The 21,876-nt window shown below is 33.3% G+C and overlaps 1 protein-coding gene across 1 annotated transcript in view; it reads right to left on the bottom strand.

The window, feature by feature from the left end:
* Positions 1-21,876, bottom strand: part of LOC140138391 (uncharacterized) — a 37,337-nt gene that overhangs the window by 3,718 nt on the left and 11,743 nt on the right. Inside the window, 5 exon segments of the mRNA XM_072160324.1 lie at positions 6,289-6,552; positions 7,659-7,744; positions 8,127-8,320; positions 9,074-9,175; positions 15,875-16,054. Of these exon segments, the coding sequence (XP_072016425.1) occupies positions 6,289-6,552; positions 7,659-7,744; positions 8,127-8,320; positions 9,074-9,175; positions 15,875-16,054 (826 nt within the window).

Genomic DNA, 21,876 nt, shown 5'->3' with positions numbered 1-21,876 from the left:
AAATGGTGTTAAGGGGGTTACCCCCTGGAAAACTCAACGGTTTTGGCCCATTGTTTGCTGTTCATGGCCGAATTTGTTCATTTTTTAAATTTCTTTCATATTTTGTATTTTTAAGTTAGGCCGGCACCTTTTGCTAGTCAAATAATAGAGGGGGCGCACGCCGGCTACGCCCCCCCCCCCTAAATCCGCCCCTGGTTCTTAATGGATCCATGATTTAATTGGAAAGTGTTTTAGATGCATGGAGGTGTGGTGGGGAGAGGCTGGAATTGACTGTCGGTGCCCAAAAATTAAACTGATTTCAGATTTGGGCCCACTGAGCTCTCTGTTGCTTTAGTGATGTGGCCCACAGGATGTCAATTTGATGATAAAAATTAACTTTTTACTGTTACAGAAATAATTTTCAGTTGAGATTTGGATACCATTTGTGAGACTTTCAACACAATGTTAATCTTAAATTAGAATTTCAAAATTTACCCTTTAGATGTCAAAAGCTTTGATGCTGTATTTGATGTTCCTCTTATTGCTGTTAGTTAAGGGGTGGGGTATGAACGTTTGGACAGTATTTATTGTGGGGCATTAGAGCACATCAGACATATCAATTGCATTCTGAATACGAAGAATGTCCTTCTGATATCAAATAATTTTGATTTTTTGAAATTGCAATGTAATACACATTTTATGGCAAATCATTAAAATTGATATTTTTGATATTTAACAGTACTCAAGTAAACTTTATAAATCTGATGATTTATATTAGCGATGTATGTAGGTGGGATGAAAAGCGACGATCAATTGAAAATTTTGACCTTTCAGATTGAAGATATGGATTTTTTTCCCAAAACACCAAAAAAAATTAGGTCTTTTTGGAAAAAAAATCCATATCTTCAATATGAAAGGTCAAACTTTTCAATTGATCGTCGGCTTTTCCTCCCAGCTACATACACTTTAAGAATATATCATAAAATTTATCAAATTTACTTTGAGGACTGTTATATATAAAAAAATTGAAAAATATCAAATTTTTATAATTTGTCATAAAATTTGTATTATATCATGATTTTCAAAAAATGAAAATTATTTGATATCAGAAAGACATGCTTCGTGTTTAGAATGCAATTCGATACGTCTGAGGTGCTCTTATGTCCCATAAAAAATACTGTCGAAATGCCATAAACGCTCATTCCAGATCCCTTAATACATGATTATTTAGAGCCACATGCCTCAAAATATTTTCCTTTCAGAGGCCTATTTCTATGACATATTGTCCCCGTAATTTAATTTTTAAGGGCTATTTTGGTACTTTCGGGGGATATGCGGGGGGGGTTCTTTTGGTTTGGTTAGAAGTGTGCCGCGGAAAATTTGATAGTTGACCTATCGATATACTAATTTGTACAAAATTTGTGACCCACCTATATACCAAATATCAAAATTGTTGGCCAAATTGTTTTAATTTTTACAAGTTTTACCCCAAATTATGGGGCAATTTCAAAAATTTTAGCTACATTGAGGCAAAAATTTTGAAAAAAGGACCCATCCCGGGGACCCATCCATATACCAAAATTAGCCTAGAAAAAAGAACCATTGAAAAATGCTACCCATGTTTGCGGCACGTCCCACTCCCAGTATGGCCATTTGTACTGAGCAACCCCCGGGAGAAATCACCCGTTTATTTTGAGCATTGCAAACAAACCAAATGTCAGACTCCTGGTCCAGCATATTTTTGTCTTCTAGCTTTTGCAAAGTTGTATGGGAATCTTACATTGAAATGTTGTTTTTGTTTTTTTAATTGTTAGCTAAGATTAGATTGTAAGTTTGGACCCTGTGCCCGGGCCCTCATCTCATTTGTTCATTGACGTAATTAGCACACTAGAGAAAACTTCTAAATGTTTGCCATTATATTAATTTTAAACAACTTAACAAGCACTGTGCTCTGATTCTTGAAGAGCTGATTCTTCAAGAGCCGATTCTGTTATGGCTATATAATTATGAGCTTATGTTTGAACCCTTTTATCAGGTAAACACCAACTTTGTCACACAAAAGAATAGGTGTTTGTACTGCAATCAAAGATAAATAGCATGGATAAAGATTTTGTTTAATTGACAGTGTCAGTCACTTGATGTTTCTAATTGATTGAAAGGGGATAATTTAATATAAAGTTATAGCTCCACAAAAATGCTTGCACACATTATACATCTCCAGTAACAAATTTTAAACAGCTCTTATCTCACTTTGGAACATTGCACAACCAGAACAGGTGTGATGCTTGAAGCCTGTCAGTTGGGATGCAATCCCCTCCTTGAATCCCCCGTAATGGGCAAATTCATTTAAAGTCCACAATCCCCCGTAGAAGATTTTGGAAATATCTTCAACAGGGGGAGCATGACTTTCAAACAATAATTTAACACATTGACCAACTCTATATTTGAAAGACCCTAACTCTGTGGTTGCTGAATCTTTCTCAGAGGGTGTATGAAATTCAAATGGAGCTGCTTAAGTTATTCATTCCATTTGAAATTCATACTCCCCCTGTGTAATATGTTTCTATGTCTTCATCTGCTGGTATTGTATGGAGATGGCCTATATGTTACCTCTGGTGCTATGACACTGCTTTTTCTCCCGGGAGGTACTCAAAATTTGGTTTTGGCAGGGGGTGTGCCCTGAAAATTTGAAAGTGGACCCATATTTTTCAAGAAATTTGGACCCATCGATATATACCCAAAGTCTGAATTTAACCCAAATTGTCTTAGTTTTTACAAATTTTTCCACAAATTTTGGAAAAACAATTTTGGCTAGATTGGGGCAAAAATTTTCTGACAAAATGAGAAAATTTTGAAAAAAAGGACCCATCCATACATATGTACCAAAATTGACTTTAAAAAGGGGGTCATTGATATACCAAAAGGCCGAAAAACTGAATGCTACTCATGTTTATGGCATGTACCTGTATGGTCAATTTACTGAGTACTCCCGCCCCCAGCTTTTTCTCCCTCCCTCATTTATGAAAAAGCAGTTAAGCCACCTTGTGGTTATGGCTTGCCAAATTATAGATTCTGTTTCTTTCAACCACTAGTTTTGATGGGACAGGAAACAAACATAATTTTGATATATATTGCCCAATTTTCTCTGAACCTTGGGAACTAAATTCACAATGGTTTCTTTGGGAAGAAATTCACAGGTATGATTAACCTTGTTGAGATTGTGTAACTTGGGTGCTAACTTGTGAGGGGCAGTGGTGGTAAAGACATTTTTTCCAGGGGCATTTGGGGAAAATTGAGCTTCCAAGGGGGGACAAAAATCATGAAATTTCTGCATTTTTTTACTGGGGGAAAAGATCTGACTGGGGGAATTTGCCACACCCCTCCCCCATGCTGCACAACTGGTGAGTATAATGAGGGGTACTTTTATATAAAGCGATAACATCATTTGTTTGCATAGATTTTATTTAGTTACACAGGAAAATGTTACACATATCATTACAAAAAAAACAAATATACATAATATAAATAGCTACTTAAGATACTTTTGAAAATGACATGTTGCTTCAAAGAATTTTTTCAACAAGATTGTAGACGAGCTTGAAATATAAAATCAAGTATTCACCAAAATCAAAGTTTCTATCAAAAATTGGCTCAGAACATTATTGTCACCCTGCTACAATAATTGTCCAACCCATTTTTTGTAATTTTGAGAGCAAGTACAAAATATGGTTCAAGCATGCATTTAAACATATTTGTTCACCAATATTTGCACAAGAACAAATGACAATTAGACAAAATAAAAGGCATAATTAGAAATAAATAGGGTGATTATGTAACTGATACTTGAATTTTGGACTTGTTCTCAAAATTACAAAAAATGAGTTATTTTCGTAGCAATTATCGTAGCATGGTGACATTATACTCGTCTTAATTAAATATGTAAATTAACATAGACAAATGGTATTTGCACAGTGAAGAGCAGTTTTGTTAGGAAACAAACCAAAATTTTGATGTTTGGAGGCTGATCTCCTCTCTCCCTCCCTGAAACATATATGTGACACGATTAAGGGAAATGAGTCGGATGTCACAAATATTGATTTTGAGATATTGGCAAAGAGTGTTAAAATTCTTTTGTTTTATATTGTGGGTTTTCAGTTTCTGAAAGCTCTAAATGTCTTTTTAGAATCATATATAAACTCGACATGTGACTCATTCCCCTTGATCATGTCACATATGTGTGCATGTGAAATTTTGAAAATTTCAACCAGAAAGATAAATGTTACTGATATTTATCTAGTTTTTTACAAGTGTATTAGAACATACAGCACATCGTAATTTTTTTTGGCTTGTTCCCTACTGCTTTAAATTTAAAGCATAGATTTTATTTAAGATGTTTCCCTTTTCGTTTCTTTCTTTTTTAACTGATTGAAATATTTATTATGTAACAGGTTTTTTGGTCCAAAATTAGCAATGAATGTCACCAAAAATCAGATAAAAAAATAAATAAATGTTAATTAATGACTGTTTGTTTTAAACGCAATTCTTGAAAACTTTCACCAAGTTATTTTTATTTTCTTACACAATATTTGATAAGTATGTATGTAAATGATTTTAAAAAATGCACACTTTTACAAATAATGCTTATTTAATAATTGGAATGCCAAAGGTTTTAAAATTAGCCATTGTATAAAATGCAAAAAAAGCTGCCTTCCTGAGACAGCAATGATATAATTTCAAGTAAGATTAAAAAGATTAATTAATTGCACATTTACTTTCATTAGTAGCATTTAGGTGAAAGAAAGACCTGTTTTTAAACACCCCAAAATAATATTAAATGAACTTGAAACTTATAGATAATGGTAGCTCCAATTGAAATTTTTTTTTCTCTCCACAAAAAAAACCATGTTATATCAAAAATATTTATCTTGCTTATGATTAGTAAACAGAGTTAACAGATACATGAATATCAAATTATTAGATAAAGATATGCACCAGCTTGGGTTCAGGAGCATTTCCCATACTCCTATTTTTATGCTTATGAACATACTTTAAAAAGTTCAACATAACACCAACTTCTGAATTTTTAGCAGAGACAGAAGGCCAGGGCTATCATGCCTCTGCTTTGTTTATGCTGAAATAAAAGCCAAATAATATGTGCCTATGTCTGTGAATGCCTGCATGTTTCTGATTTTTGAACCTTTGTAATCAAATAGAGGATTTTGCATGGAGTCAAGTGGGGGGCATCTTTTATTGGGGTGTCCACATGCCCCCTGGTCTAAAGTAGGTGTCTCGAATGTTACACTTCATAAGTTCATAGGCACATTGATTTGGCTTTTACTTTTGTCAATAAGCGGTATATCCCCTCCACTATAATAGGCACATTGATGAATGTCATTCAAATCAGTGCTACATAGTTTTTTTCAAAATTTAGCACTCTGCAGGCAAGTTCTATTTAAATGTGTCCGTTGTGTTCCACTCCGTAGATATGGCAAAGCACTCCTTGGACTACGCTGTAAATATGAAACAAAATATTGTCAAGTTAGTATTTTTTTCTTGTTTGTATAAGTAACAAAGAAAAACAGGGAAGGTGTGATTCATTACAAAAGATTTGTTACATTTCAGTATTTTTGTGAGCACTTGAAGTAATTGGTGGCCACAAAATATATCCTTATACAATTTCATAGATAAGTTAATAAATATTACTGCTTCGCATCGACCAACAACATTTTCTGAATATATCTTCACATTAGGAGCTATTAGGTGGTAATCGGAGGCGTAGCCAGCCTCATTGCAGTGGCGTAGCCAGCACTTTTTCAGAGGGTGGGCAAGACAAATTTTAAGGGGTAAACATTGATGAAAATGGTCAAAAATGGGCTAAAAAGTACAAAAAAGGCCTAAAAATCTTAAATATTACCAGGGGGGGCAAGACTTTTCACAGGGGGACAGCTGTCCCCCTTGGCTATGCCACTGCCTCATTGCTGTAAATATCCTTCTATTCTCTCATATCCACCTCCTTAATATCGTCTATATCCCCTTTCTTCCTCTTTTTCTACATGTTTTTCTCTTTTCCTCTTTCATTTCTTATATATTTTTCTGCTTCACGGGTGCACTACTGGTAGTAATTATTCAGGCCTTGATAAACCAAAACTTTGTGTTACCTTTGAAATTACTACTTACATATCTGGAAATAGATTTCAAAATCAGCAACCTGTTATTAAAGCAATAAATGCACATTTATGCAAAACATACATTTTATACATCCATACAAAATTTCCCAACATATTTTCCCCATTATTTTTTAATACCTACCAAACTATGATCTTCAATTCCTGTTCTTCTCTCCTTCTCGACCTTCTCATCAAAATTATCTAATGAAAGTGCGTTAGAAGGTCCGTAACCGGCAAAGTTTTTGGAATACGTAGTGACCCACTGTGACCGCTCAACATTGCGAAGGGCGTTAGCGGTGCGTGGGTTAAGAGTGTGGTCAAGCTTTCTTGGTGCATGGTTTGGTAGGACAGATTTAGCTGGTATTGGGTAGAATTGTTGTTGACCAGATGTTGGTGTCTTTACTTGCTGTAAAGAGAAAAAGACAAAATGAAGTTAATGAAATGCAATTTTTTATCTTAAATAAAAAGATTTATAAATTATATTGCAAGAGGTAATTTCAACTTAGAATGTAACCATGTTATTACATCATAATATAGATACATGAATGCAATATGGAAGAGGCTTGAACCAAGGTACAAGTATACAAGCATTTCTTTGCATCATTATGAATATTGATATTCAATAATTTATGGTAACCAAAGTACATGTAACAGGAAATTAGTTGGCCTGCACAAATATTGGAAAAGAGGCTTCAAGGTATGGGTTTAATTATCACAATGTTAAGGGATCTGGAATGAGCGTTTCGACAGTATTTTTTGTGGGACATGAGAGCACATCAGACATATCGAATCACATTCTGAATACGGAGAGTGTCTTTCTGATATCAAATAATTTTCATTTTTTGAAATTCACGATATAATACAAATTTTATGACAAATTATTAAAATTTGATATTTTTCACATTTTTGATATATATAACAGTCCTCGAAGTAAATTTTATAAATCTAGTGATATATTCTTAAAGTGTATGTAGCTGGGAGGAAAAGCCGACAATCAATTGAAAATTTTGACCTTTCATATTGAAGATATGGATTTTTTCCCAAAAAGACCCAATTTTTTTGGTATTTTGGGAAAAAAAATTCATATCTTCAATACGAAAGGTCAAAATTGATCGTCGGCTTTTCATTCCACCTACATACACTTTAAGTATAAATCATCAGATTTATAAAGTTTACTTCAAGTACTGTTAAATATCAAAAATATCAATTTTTAATCATTTGCCATAATATGTGTATTACATTGCGAATTTCAAAAATCAAAATTATTTGATATCAGAAGGACATTCTTCGTATTCAGAATGCAATTGATATGTCTGATGTGCTCTAATGTCCCACAATAAATACTGTCCAAACGTCATACCCCATCCCTTAATGTTGTTAATTAAATTTACTAGTAGTTTTCATGTTGGAATCTTTTTTTTTAATCAACTTGCAATTTTGATATTTCAAAATTACTGTTTCATCATTTATGTAAGCATAAATGGGTATATTTACTTAATAAAAAAGTTTTACCTGAAAGAAAGTATCCCCAGGCCATTGCAAAGCTTTCTTCTCTGAATCATGTGGTACATGTTGAGTCTCCTCACGATGAGCATAACCTGTAGGAAAAAAGATAAATTTATAACATGAATTGATGGATTTATTTCAAACTTGTAAATTCAGATTCAGATAAGATTAGAGAATATTGGAAAAGTATTTTGATATCCACGAATTTTTTTTCATATTTTCAGACCTTTTATAATTAATTTTATTTGATATCTGGCATACACAAAAGTAGGGCACATTTACAAGAGGATAAAACCCAACAACTTCAAAAGACTTTACCCCGGGCTTTACCCACTTCTTGCAGCAACATACGTTTGTGTCTGCTAAAATACTTCTAAAAGGCTAATATCTATATTTGCATGTCTCCAAGAAAATAGGTCTTACAATTTTTTGAAAATATTTTAATTTGGAAATTGAAAAATTTCATTCATTTACCTTTAGATTTGTGGTGAATTGTGACATCGTAAGGATTGGCTGGAATTTGCGGATGTAGAGGGCGCTGTTGTTGTGCCTGTGTTCCTGTCTTGTAGTCATCTCTTGTTTGAGAAAAACTTGGAAACAGTGCAAATTTTGACATGTGTGAACTGTAGGGGTGTTCTGCTGGGAAGATTTGGTTTACTTGTAGTTTGCTGTGGAGAGAAATAAAAAAAAGAGTATTAATTAGGCAAAAAATCATGGTAAAAGCCAGGGCGTCAATCTTTGAGGGATGTGCCCCTCCCCCACCTTTTGGTAAATTGAGAAATTGTTTGGTTCTTTTCAGCCACTTTTTGACAATTCAGACCGAATGTCCCACTCGAGACATAGTGACGCTAATGGCAAAAGCCCAATTCTGGAAGTTTTAGACTGGTTTATAAATACAATGTGACTATTAAATAATGTTACTAACAAAGATTATTTCCTTTTCATGTTGAGGCTTTCAAAAAACTTCTTTGTCTTTATTCAGAAAGCATGATTGTAACAATTTGCTATAAAATGCTGAATATATTGATCTTACAATTTATATAATTTTGACAGAAAATAGTAATTAGAAAAAAAAAGTTGGAAAAAGATGTAAATATTCTTCAAGGGAGATACAGAATTATTCCCAATTTTGCACAAAAAGAGGAAAGTTAAAGTAAGGGAGCGATCGTTATTTACGACAGGGGGAATGGGCATTTTGAGGGGGGGAACCCAAAACTATTTGGGTGTCTTGCGGGGGGAACACAAACTTTTTTGTTGAACCAAAAGGGGGGAGTGTTAAGTTTTAAATGGAGAAATTCAGGAGAACAAGGGGGGTACGCGGATTTTTTGGTCGATATTTTTTCCAAAATGCCCATTACCCCCCTGCCGTAAATAACAATCAATCCCTAAGTGTGTTGAGTAAAAATCATTTCAATACTTACGTCATATCTACCTGCGTAGGTCTTGGTAGAAGTTGGTCATTAGACCTGATGTTACTTCTTTTAAGCTGTGTCAAGTCATAGTGTTGTTGGATAGGGACACCTCTGTAAATAACACAACATTTTGTGATTATTGTTAAGTAACACTATAGTACTACTAGCGGGACTACTACACTAATTTTCCCCAACATGTGTTCCACTGTGGACAATCCAACTGTTGAGTAGAAAACTAATTCAATTGAAATTTGCCCAACAGTCAAGTTGTTCATATATTGTAGTTTTACCATGTTGGGTAAAACTTACTCAATTTCTTAACAACAGTGTAATATTTCAGATAGTAGTAGATTTGGTCAGAATTGGTCAGTGATTAAGACATCCTAGCTTATTTGAATGCAATGAACAAATATGTCTTGCAAGGTATAATGAAAAAATGCTATTTCAATTTGGCAAAAGACTATTTCATGGAAATGTAAAAGCATATCACAAATTTATCACAAGTTTCAAGAAAAAAAAAGATATACACATTCAATTCAAGATTTCAAGTTTTTTTTAAACATTGCATTTCAATGAAAATGCTTAGAAGATGGACACTCCCAGTCCATGGTTGCAAGATTACAAATTAACCAAAGAAGAACATTTTCTCATCTTCTCTGATTAAACCATATCATAAAAGTCAAAGATAAAAATTCTTTAAAATCATAAAACTCAATGATACAAACCCTTATCAACATGTTGCCATAACACTTTAATACAAATAATTGACAAGCAATATGTTGGCAACCAATTGGCTTCATATAGGCTTTATGATAAAACAGTCATAAACCATATCATGCTTACGTGTAGTACATAGGATGCAGCTTGTTGAAGATCTTTTTCTGCTGCTCATGAGGCTGTTGATGTTGATTTGCCAAATGAGGATAAGTCCTTGGCAATGCTGGCAGTAAAGATGTCATCTTGATACCAGCAAAGACAATTGACTTTTTAAACAAGAAACTTTACGCTGGTAACATTATAGCATATAGTAGTCAGTCAGTTTGTTGACAATGTGATCATTAAGTCTGAGTGGGTCCATGCACCCAAGCTAGCGTCTGGTTGCCATAGTGCATGTAAATAGTGACCTATGACCAATCTAACTTTTTGCAATCAATAATTGAATTGTTAGAGATCTTGTAATGGTATACAATAGATTCAATGTAATGATTGATTATTGCTGTGACTTGCTCTATGCAAAACAGGATAGGGTAGGATAATTATTTCTTTATAAGCTTTTATTAAATTGTATAAAGCCAGGAAAGGAATGGTAATGATTTTAAGTTCAAATTGAAGATCTATTTTACAATTGATTGAATTTCCATGATGATTCATGAACTATGCAGCAACAATAACAGACCAAAACAATTGCATCAAGTGCAAGAATATCAGAATTATTTTTATAAAAATAGTCTGGTATTAAAAAAACCCTGTTTTTTAAATAAAATTCCATTTGATTCAATAACACACAAGCATTAATATATCGTCAACCTGCTACGCTAATTGCCTAAGTCATTTTTACATGTTTCTCATTTGCAATTTTGATTTTATGAGTAATAAACCCATAATTAATCAAATTTCAAGCCGCATTCTTCATTAACTTGTGGAATACATCTCTTTTGATGTATTCCACAAGTTAATGAAGAATGTGGCTGGAAATTTGATTAATTATGGGTTTATTACTAAGAAAATCCAAATTGCAAATGAGAAACATGAAAAAATGACTTAGGCAATTAGCGTAGCAGGCTGACGATATATTTAACACAATAATAATGCACAAACATATTGGTATTTACTATTAACACTATACACTGTAAAAAACACAGGATAACACTAATAATAAACACTACAAATTACAATGCGTTTATATTTATATTCAACACATAAAAGTATAGGAGGTGTTGCATACTATTAACACTATATATATAACACGTTTATAGGAGGATTTTTTGATGGATTAGTAATATAGGTGATTGGAGTGTTTATATTTTTATCACAAAAACCTCTATAAACGTGTTATGGTCATATGCAACGCCTCTTATACTTTTACGTGTGAAATATAAAAAATAAACATGTTTTAGTGTTTATTAAGTGTTATCAGTTGTTTTTACAGTGTAATAACTGACACTATTTACATTTGTATAGTAGTTTGTCAGGTAATAATGCAGAATTTATTATAAATAACAAAAATAACCAAACAAACAAAATATCTAACTAAAAATAATACAAAAGTGAATAAAAGCATTCATCATGTTCATGCACATATTAAAATACAAGTTCATATCAGGTATTATTGAAAAAGCTGCATGTTTCTTTTTGGGGGGGTCCTCATCTCATCCAGAAGATTTTCATGTTTTTTGGTGTTTTTTGTTTTTGTTTTTTTGGCATTGCTAGCAGTTATAATCCTTTTTCAAGGCATTTTTGGAAAATGATGAGGTACTTTTTTGTTTGACGATTCTGATGGGTACTGTAAAATGGGGTAACTTCGGTCAGCGGGGTAACTTTGGTCGGTCAAATATATATTTTTTAATGGTCATATTTTCGTACAGGATTTTTAACCAAAAGGTTAGAAGGGAACCCTAATGTCATAAAAAAGAATTAATTAGAAATATAATTGGTTTTGTTTGGAAGCAGTGATTTAAAAACTCTGAAAAGTGCCCAAAGTTACCCCATTTTACGGTAGATGCTACAAAAAATGTATTTAAAGTGATTCGCATTGATTAACATAATGAATTGCTGGAGCTTTAAAATTGTACTTGGATATTAAAAAAAAAAAAAAAAGTGATGTGGACACGAAAGAGAATCAACAATTAATTTTTATTGTTTGCTTGTTTTTGTATAATATTTCTAGAGAATTTGTCAAATTTTGATTTGGACCTGGTGGGGGGACGTGTCCCCTGTGCCCCTGTGTGGAACAATGGAACAGTTACGGTGTTGTACTCTCTAAATGTAAAGGAGTGAAAAATTCACTCCCCCAAAAGAGTGATTTACTTATAAGACCACTCAAAAAAAAAAGAATTTCAACTCTTTCAAGGAGTTAAATGAAGGACAACTCTAAAAAAGTGTTGTCCTTCATTTAACTCCTTGAATGAGTTGAAATTCACTCTTTTAGAGTGGTTTTCACTCTTTTTTGAGTGGTTTTAAAGTTTAAAAAACACATTTCGCTCTTTTTTGAGTGGTCTTATAAGTAAATCACTCTTTTGGGAGTGAGTTTTTCACTCTTTTACATTTAGAGAGTAGGCCCACATGACAGGATTGAGCATTAATCAACAAGGAGGGATAATTTGCATTATAACCGTATTCAACCTAATTTTAATTTTAATTAAATTAATTTTAATTTATTAAAATACCACTCTTCTAATTAGTGCCCTAGCTTTCTAACTTGCATCTGTTTAAGTACCCCACTTGCATTGTAATTGAATCAAGTAACAAAATCAAGTCTAATCACAGCAAAATCATTTTGGCATATCCCCCCCCCCCCCAAATGCCAAAGGCCCAAAAAGTCCCCTTTTAATTACAAAAAAAGTGCCATTTGCGAGCGTAGCGAGCCTAAAAATAGAGGTTTTTATGCCTTTTGGTCCAAAATGTCCAAATCTGCCCCAGTCCAAAAAGGTCCACATTTTGAAAAAAAAGTTCACTTTTTCAAAATCAACACCCCCCCCAAATATATCCTGGCTACGGGCCTGCGTGTGACATTTTGTTATGTGGGTATTTTAAAGCCATAAGTATACGATCATATCATAATTTAAGTTATATACTTGTAAAACTGTTTACAAGAAATACTTTACACAACCCAGCAAACACAAAACGTTTTCGACATCATTCGCAAAAGGTTATAAAAGGTTGTCAGAAAACATTTAAATTAAAAGGTTACATTAATGGTATAAAACGTTTTCATAACATTAAATAACATTTGTTGGTAATTTACTGCACAGCAAACACAAATGTTTTACAGAAAACATTTAAATGTTGGGTTATATAAAGGGTATATAAACGTTTTAATAACATTCCAAAAAACATTTTTGAAAACTTGGTACAAATCATTCTAAACAGAATGTTATTTTGGGGTTGAAAAATATTTTGCAAAAAATGTTTGCCCAAAATATTTACAATAATGTTTTTAAAATGTTTTCACGACCTTTATATAACCCGACATTTAAATGTTATTAAAACGTTTTGTAAAAAACATTTTAAGAACATTTCTGTGTTTGCTGGGTGCAAATATTTTAACATAATGTTATTTTGTGTTGACAAAATATTTGGCCAAAAATGTTTGCAAAAATAGTTTACAATGACATTTCGAAAACATTTTAAAAATATTGTTGTAGTGTGTTTTCATGCAAAACGTTATAAAACGATTTCATGACCTTTATATAACCCGACATTTTAATGTTATTAAAACGTTTTTACCTAAACCAAAACCCAAAATATAACTTATTTAAAACGTTTTAAAAACGTTTTTGTCTTTGCTGGGAAAATATCAAATGAATTGTTAAGAGATACAAAAGATCATATAAACTTATTACACACAAAAATGAAAGAAGTTATAAACAAAACTGAAAACAATACATCTTTCAGCATATTTTTGAAAGAAAATAAATTAGGTAAATTTGTGACCCTATCATCACGACTACTAATATTCCATAAGATATAAGCTACGTTTTTTGAAATCATTTTTAGGCTGTGGGATGAAAACATTATTTTTACTTTGCCGAAAATTGTACAGTTGAAAGGTAAGGTCAGGGGCGGATACAGGATTTCGAGAAAGGGGGGGCACACTCCTTAAAATAAACATGAAATGTAAGAAATGGATGCGAAGCGTGCATCCCGGGGCGCTTGCGCGACACAGGGGTGTGTGTGAGGGGGATGTGCCCCCCGCAGAAGTGAGAAACTTTTGGAAAATGAAGACCCAAGTGAAGCCATTTGGTGGACCATTTTGACAACATTATTGTGTAAAATTTGAGTTTGAAAAAGCCTAAAATTGGCAAAAAGACGGCCCAATTGAAGCCATTTGTGGACAAATTTTGACCTCTTTTGTAAAATTATTGCTTTATACCTATGTACCCATAACGTTGCGCGACATGGGGGGTGTCTGAGGGGGATGCCCCCTCAGAAATGAGAAACATTTGCAAAATAAAAACCTAATTGAAGCCATTTGGTGGACCATTTTGGCACTATTATGGTGTAAAATTTGAGTTTGAAAAAGCCGAAAATATAAAATTTGCGAAATGACAGGCCAATTGAAGCCACCTTTTTTCACTGTTATTGTATAAATTCAGAGTGCTGGGTGTGAAATACAGAAGCGAAAACGGGCAGTTGTTTATATAGGCAGGGGTGTCTGATGTTCCCTCCGAAATTTGGAAATTTTGCAAAGTGAAGGTCCAATTGAAGCCATTTGGTGCATCTGTTTTACACTATACATATACGAGAGTATATCATTGCTTTTTAAAACAAAACAGGGCCCGAACTCAATTTGGAAAATGTTACACTGACACTTTAATAGGCCCTAGGCCTAAGACTCGGAGATTCGCAATTTAAAGCATGCATGGATCGAAGTCAGCATGGAGTCCGTATTAATACTGACTTTGGTGACAAAATGTGACGGGCCCTGCATCATCGACGGGCAATCAGAAATCAACAAGTACTGCCTAAAAGAATCCGACCTAACTAGTATTCCCGCTAGTATTATAGGGCCTACTTTTGATAGACCAGACTGTGAGCTACTGTGCGGTTTATTTGGCATGGGCCTACTAATTATACGTGCAATTTAACTTTTCCCTTCTCCTTTTCTCTTCTTTTTCTCCTTTTTTCCTCTTTCTCTCCTCTTCTCTCTTTTCCTCTTTTTTTTTTTTGAGAGGGGGGCTGAATCCGCGCCTGGAGAGTGCCACCCCGGTGTATGATACTCACTACAGATTTATTAGGCTATAGGCCCGAAGATTTTCTTTCTTTCTTTTTACGTTGTTCCGTTTTCTTTTTTCTTTCTTTTCTGTTCTCCCTTTCTTTTCTTTTCCTCTTTTCTTTCCCTCCTTCTCTTCTCTTTCTTTTCTTCTTTTTTTTTTTTTTTTTGGATCCGCCAAAAGGGGGCACGGGCCGGCTGTGCCCCCCTCTAAATCCGCGCATGGGTAAGGTAGTCACGCCTGTGTATAACTGTGTCGGCTCTCAAACTAATTAAATTGGCAATACAACGTCAACTTTCCGTTCCCTGGTTATTCATGAATAACGAATACTGAGTGTTGACGCATGACACCCCAATTTGTCAGAGATACCCCTCATCCAGTCCACAGACCCATTGAAATTCACGGTAACATAACACAGAAGTTCCAAATTTGTTATGATTTGTACGGTATGTTAACAAGTGTTTTGAATCAATCAGTAATAAATACACTCACTTTACAATTTTGTCATATCAGTTTTACGGGGATAACTACCGTATTATCTGGCCTTTATGCTGCAGCTTATTGACTTTTGACACGCAAACAGTGCAGCTAATAATAGGAATAATCTGACGATGTTCGTATATATATGAGTTTTTGCACTTTAGAGAATATCAACAGTAACAAATTAATGAAACTTTATAGTCACAAATTAATGACAAATTCAAGCATTTTTTATTTATATAATTATAAAGTATGAAAATTAAGACTTACCTGAACATCTGATATGCATTTCAGGTAGAAGTAGACATCAAATGCAGATAGCAAAGCTAAAAGCCACATAATTTAAAAATCAATCTTGTTAGAAATGAATTACTTAGGCATTACATTGTTCACTTACCTTGGATAAGGATCTACCCCTGATGCAAAATGTCTATGTCCCTTTTCTACCGCTGGAGGTGGTTCACTCTTGGGGCGATGATCCTCCGGGAGATTTATTGGTCCTTCTCCGCCATATTCACGATTTACGCCCCACGGAACTTTGACGGATTTATCAAGTGCATCTCGATAGTGTCTATATCTGAAAATAAGAAACAAAATAGATCCTATGTTAGAAACTTGCAACAGAGCAACAGTGAGAAGGCATTCAGTGTATGGGGGGGTCGCGTTTATCGTGCGTTTTTGCCAGTAGCAATCACTCATCATCAAGTGTTGACAAAGGCAATAGTGTTTGTTGAAACGTACACTATTACCATGATTACTTGCATTTCATGGATCAGATACACAAACTTTTTAGTGAGCATACGCTAACGATCCTGATGAACTTGTTCAACCAACACGCAATAAACTTTTTTATTTTTGCTGCAAAAACAGCGTGAACAATTTTTGTCCTCGATTTGTAAACACGTTTAAAACCTAAACACCCATGTCAAATTTTAAAACATTTTTGGTTTAAAATTTAACACAATGCATCAAATTCCTAAACCTGTAACGCCATAAAGGCAACCTGGCAAAAACAACTGCCATAAACTGGCTTTAAAAATAACATACAGTAAGCCAAAAAATTAAGGTACCAGTTATGTTCACCCCTTGTATATCATGTATATCCTGAACAAAGACAGATATGTCATAATTGGAACCACCAGCCAATAGCTGCATCTTTTAGCTCGAATTTAAGACCTCATTTGTTGAAATTTTTCAAGAAATAAAGATATGACGATCCAAAAACCCAAGGAAGATGCCAATTTAAAAGTTGCAGTTTGCTCCATTGCGTGCCTCATTGATTTGCACACAATGCGTTCACGAACAAGAGAACCAGCGCCGTGCTTCCATTGATTAACACGTTAAAATTAGCGTCGTGCTTTCATTGATTAGAACACAAAAGTGCAACTTTTGATTTCGTTTCTTTATTAGGTTTTAGACCACCGTTTCTTTAATTCTCAACAAATTTCAACAAATGAGGTCTTAAATCAGAGCTAAAGAGTACAGGTATTAGCTGCTTGTTTTAATTTTGACACATTTTTCTTTATTTAGGATGTACAGAGGTGAACACAACTGGTACCTTAATTTTTTGGCTTACTGTATTCCACTTTGTCCGAAAATATAGATTGACACGGATAAAATTATGCGAACTAATTTAGACTATTAGACTATCATGACTATGGGTGTCAGACGTGATGGTCATGCCAAATGATAAAGGGTTCACAAAAAATAACTCCCCCCTTAAAATTACAAAACATTTGTTTGCATAACTTGACATATATTTCGTTGATTTGAACAATTTAAAACCTGTGAATAAAGGAGTTATTTTCCTACCCTCCCAAAGTTCTTTTTAAAAAAATCTGTTTGTTTTGGCCAAAAATAATCACATTTTCCAAAAATGATGCTTTCAGGAAAAAGTTGCACTTTTCCACATCCTATACATGTAATGTACAAAAATATTCTCGATATCAATGTTTTGATTGATTTAATGGTGTTTTTGTTTTCTTTTATTTTTATGTATACGATAACCCAGTCACCCATGCAATCATCTTGCAATTTAAAACAATGATTTATTGACATGTACGGGGTATTTCTAGAAGCTTTTGAGCCGGTGTTTCAAAAATGGTAAAATCAATTTAGGAGTTACAAAACATTTCTTTGCATAACTTGACGTTCATTGTGTTGATTTGAAAAATTTAAAAATCTGTGAATAAAGGAATCTTTTTGCTACCCTACCAAAGTTATCCTTTCTCAAAATCCTTTTGTTTTGGTAAAAAATACTCACATTTTTCAATAATGATGCTTTAAAAAATTGCTCTTTTCAACATCCCATGCATGTAATGTACAAAACTTTCTCGATATCAATGTTTAATTGTTTTGTTTTCCTTTACCTTTCTGTCTCTGATCCCTTAATCACCCATGCAACCATCTTGTAGTGCAAAATAATGATTCGTTGAAGCTAATTTTGACATAAATGAGGATGTTGAAAAGTGCAACTTTTTCTAAAATCATCATTTTTGGAAAATATGATTATTTTTGGCCAAAACAAAAATAAAGAAAAAACATTGGGAGGATAGAAAAACGATTCACAGGTTTTCAAAATTTTCAAATCAACGAAATGCGTGCCAAGTTATGCAAAGAAATGTTTTGCAATTTTAGGGGGGAGTTATTTTTTGTGAACCCTTTATAAGACCAAGTGGATATGATATGGTAATAGTACTAACAGACCAAATGATGTTAGACCATTGGCACATTATATAGTCCGTATATCTTCCAAGAGTCATTAATGTAAAATCAAATTTTGAGATTTTCTCAAAAACTGTTAATTTTTGCAGGAATCTGTTATATAGTTGCATTCCTTGCATCATGCCCTTTCTGAAAATCAAAATCATTGAGAAGTATACATGTATAAAAAATGTATACATTTTTTTATACATGTATACTTCTCATCGTTACATTCAGAGATACAATAAATACAATATCTAAATTACTGATATTATAGACCTACAGACTTTAGGAAATGAGCCAAGGAAGGAAGCTAAATCGTATATAGTTATATTCCAGGTCTTGCGTTTCTTGAGTTAAAACAAAGGTTTTGGGCATCCTCCAAATGATATCCCTTATATTTCTCGCATTGTGGTCTATTTTATATAGAACCCGATAGGCATATAATTCCTCTTGTGTATCAGCTTTATTTGTCTCAACTTGGGTGTAAACACCGCTGGATCGAGCTCCCCCTATGAACCGCCTTAATGGCACCAATTTGAGAAAAACGACAACACTGAACATACATTTTTAAGATTGCTCCCGGATAAAAAACAACAACTAAGAATAAGAATGGTATACCAATAAAGGAAAAAAAACCTACATTTTGCGTGCAGACTCTACTCGTATTGCAACAACAGGGTCAGGAACCATTCATTATTTTTTGAACATAACAGTCATACAGGATATGCATATTTTTTTAAATAAATAAAGTATTTGGCATCCAGCAAACACAAAAGGTTTGACAAAAATGTAGAAATGTCGGGTTATACAAAGGTATATTATTAAAGATGGTGTCTGATTGATAGCCTCATCCCTGGCTTTTTCCTATAAAAATTGAGATTGTGGCGTCGGAAGAAAGCTCAATTTTGTCTCATAATCCCGGTGAAATTTTAGGTCTAAAATATATTCTGTTTGGATATTATGAACGAAAAAGTAATAGCCTCATCAACAAATTGTGAAATGCCATGCACACATAAGCCTAATATTATCTATGGGCTGTTGTGAAGCACGTTTTTAATTATAATATCAAAATGGTTAATGCGATTTACATCAACAGTTGGGTATTGGATTATTATGGCCTCAATGTCAGGTTCAAAACACAATATAAAAAAATGTGGCTACCTACCCGTAAGAATATAAAACGTTTTAATAACATTTAAAAACATTTTTGAAAACTTGCTGCAAAACATTCTAACATAATGTTATTTTAGTGTTGACAAAATATTTTGCAAAAATGTTTGACAACTAATAAAGTAACATGTTGATACCATTTTAAAAATGGTGTTGTGTTGAGATACTAGAGTATGATCTGTTGGTCATCAGAGTATTACCCTTAAGGGGGTACTACACTTGTGGTAAATTTGTGACTATTTTGCATTTTCTCAAAAAATAATAACACACTGGTAACAAAAGTTATGTATATTATTGGGGCAAGGAATCCAATTACTACACTGAAATTTCAGTGACTCAAGACAAGCAGTTCGGTATATATGATAGAAAATGAGGTACATCCTAGCGGTACCTTATTTCTTATCATATATCACGAACCGCTTGTCTTGGGTCACTGAAATTCCAGTGTAGTAATTGGATTCCTTGCCCCAATAATATACATAACTTTTGTTACCAGTGTGTTATTAGTTGTTGAGAAAAATGCAAAAATAGACACAAATTTATTGAGGGGTGTAGTACCCCCTTAAACATTAAAACTTAATTGTCTTAAACACGACGTGCAATAAAGTTGACCACAAATAGGATATCGGCACTGCTATCTACCGTAGATAGCAATATTAAAGCATTGTGAAATGCTAATGAAATTTAAATGTTATATTTAATTTATCTATTTAGCCTTCATATCTAGGCCCTACCGTAGAAAAGTAGACCAAAAGGTATGTAATCAAACATATTACAAGAACATACACCATTTAACAACGTGTTTGTTGTGTTTTTAAAAATATTGACAGCGTTTCATGACCTTTAAAATCGTATGAAATAAAACATGTTACAAAATTCGTTTCAGTTTTTTTTTTTTACAACTTAAGCGAATGTTACATTTTGGTGTTACCTGACAAAATGTGAGCAAAGAATTTCCTTAATATGAGAGTTGCTTTGAGAGCACTCAAATCGATGAAATGTCCAGTTTGAGAGTCTCTCAAATCCAGAAAAAGCTTCGTTTGAGAGTACATGTACTCATATAGATCGAAGAATTGTCCAATATGAGAGTCTCAAATCCATAAAATTGCTCATTTGAGAGTAGCCTACTCTCAAATCGAGGAATTCTACCGAAGGAGAGTGATAGCGCGTTCGTAAGCAACGATTCGTAAACAACAGTCGACGATTTTCGTTCTTTTTATTGAATTAAGAAAATTCTAATTTCAAGCCGAAGTCAGCAGGTAAAACTTGAAATAAAATGAGATCTCTTTAGGAAAAAATCTATGTCTTCAATATGAAAGGTCAAAATTTATTCCAGCTACATATACAGTACTTATAAGGCTATAGCAGCTATTTTAAACTCTTGCGATTTGGTATAGTTCACAGCATCTTGCGAATAGTAGTGAGTTTTGGCAAAAATTGCATTGATCAATTCATAGCGAGTGTGAAGAAGAATTCAAATATCACAATCTGTGATATTTGAATTCTTCTTAGACATACTTTTGTAGGTTCTGTGGTTCTTGAGTTATGTTGTAAAGAACGCTGAAACAACAATACTTTTGTTAAACGTACATAACCCATTAACAACAATAAATCAAGCAAGTTTTCAAAGTATATGATTTGTAGAATGAAAATAATTAACTTTTGCAAAACATCAAAAATGTTATTTTTCAATAATATATTGATTTAGATAATGAAAATCGATTTGTTGGCTGCTTCAACTAATAATATCTACCCTTAAAGTACTCATCATTATAGATTTTACTTCCTGGACTGATACATTTCAAAAATATCAATTTTTAATCATTTGCCATAAAATGTGTATTACATCACGAATTTCAAAAAAAAAATTTGATATTAGAAGAACATTCCTTGTTTTAAAAATGCAATTCGATATGTCTGATGTGCTCCAGGTCCCACAAAAAATATGTGAAAACGTCGCTATCCGTGTCCTTAACCATGTTACCCATGTTAAGGAAATAAGGCTATAAAAAGGCGAAGGGCACAGAGGGTACTTGCTTTCAGTAAAATCCTTGTCATAAAACGTTCTACCTTGCTTTATTAAATTATGAATTCTCCTGCTGATAAGTTCTTATAGCCTAAGCTAAGAGTGAACCATATCTTGGTGTCTAAGAAATAAAAATTTATACAAAACCAAATTCATACTTTTTGGTTACAGATATTCAAAACTATGAATATCTAATAAAAAGATTTTACTAATCTTGTCTGTTTTTTTGTTAAGTTTGGTGGCTCTGAAAAGAGCCACACTTTCTGCGGCTCGAAAACCTTCTCTGTTTCTTTTCTAGAAACCAAGTAAAGTTTTTCTGTTAGCCAAGATGTTACTGATTCCACTGCATATAATATTATTGCCACATGATCTCTTATTTTTTCTGAGAAGTGAAATTGCAATTGTATGATTCTTATTGTTACAGTCTGCATGCCGTTCTCTAAAGTTAGAAATAAGTACCATAATTATTTCTTTGGAGTTTTCAACACACCAAGGCA

The sequence above is a fragment of the Amphiura filiformis genome, chromosome 1 (assembly GCF_039555335.1).
Source record: "Amphiura filiformis chromosome 1, Afil_fr2py, whole genome shotgun sequence".
In the NCBI taxonomy this organism is placed as follows: Eukaryota; Metazoa; Echinodermata; class Ophiuroidea; order Amphilepidida; family Amphiuridae; genus Amphiura; species Amphiura filiformis.
The sequence above is the reverse complement of the archived record's forward strand: the minus strand, read 5'-3'. Positions and strand labels throughout refer to the sequence as shown.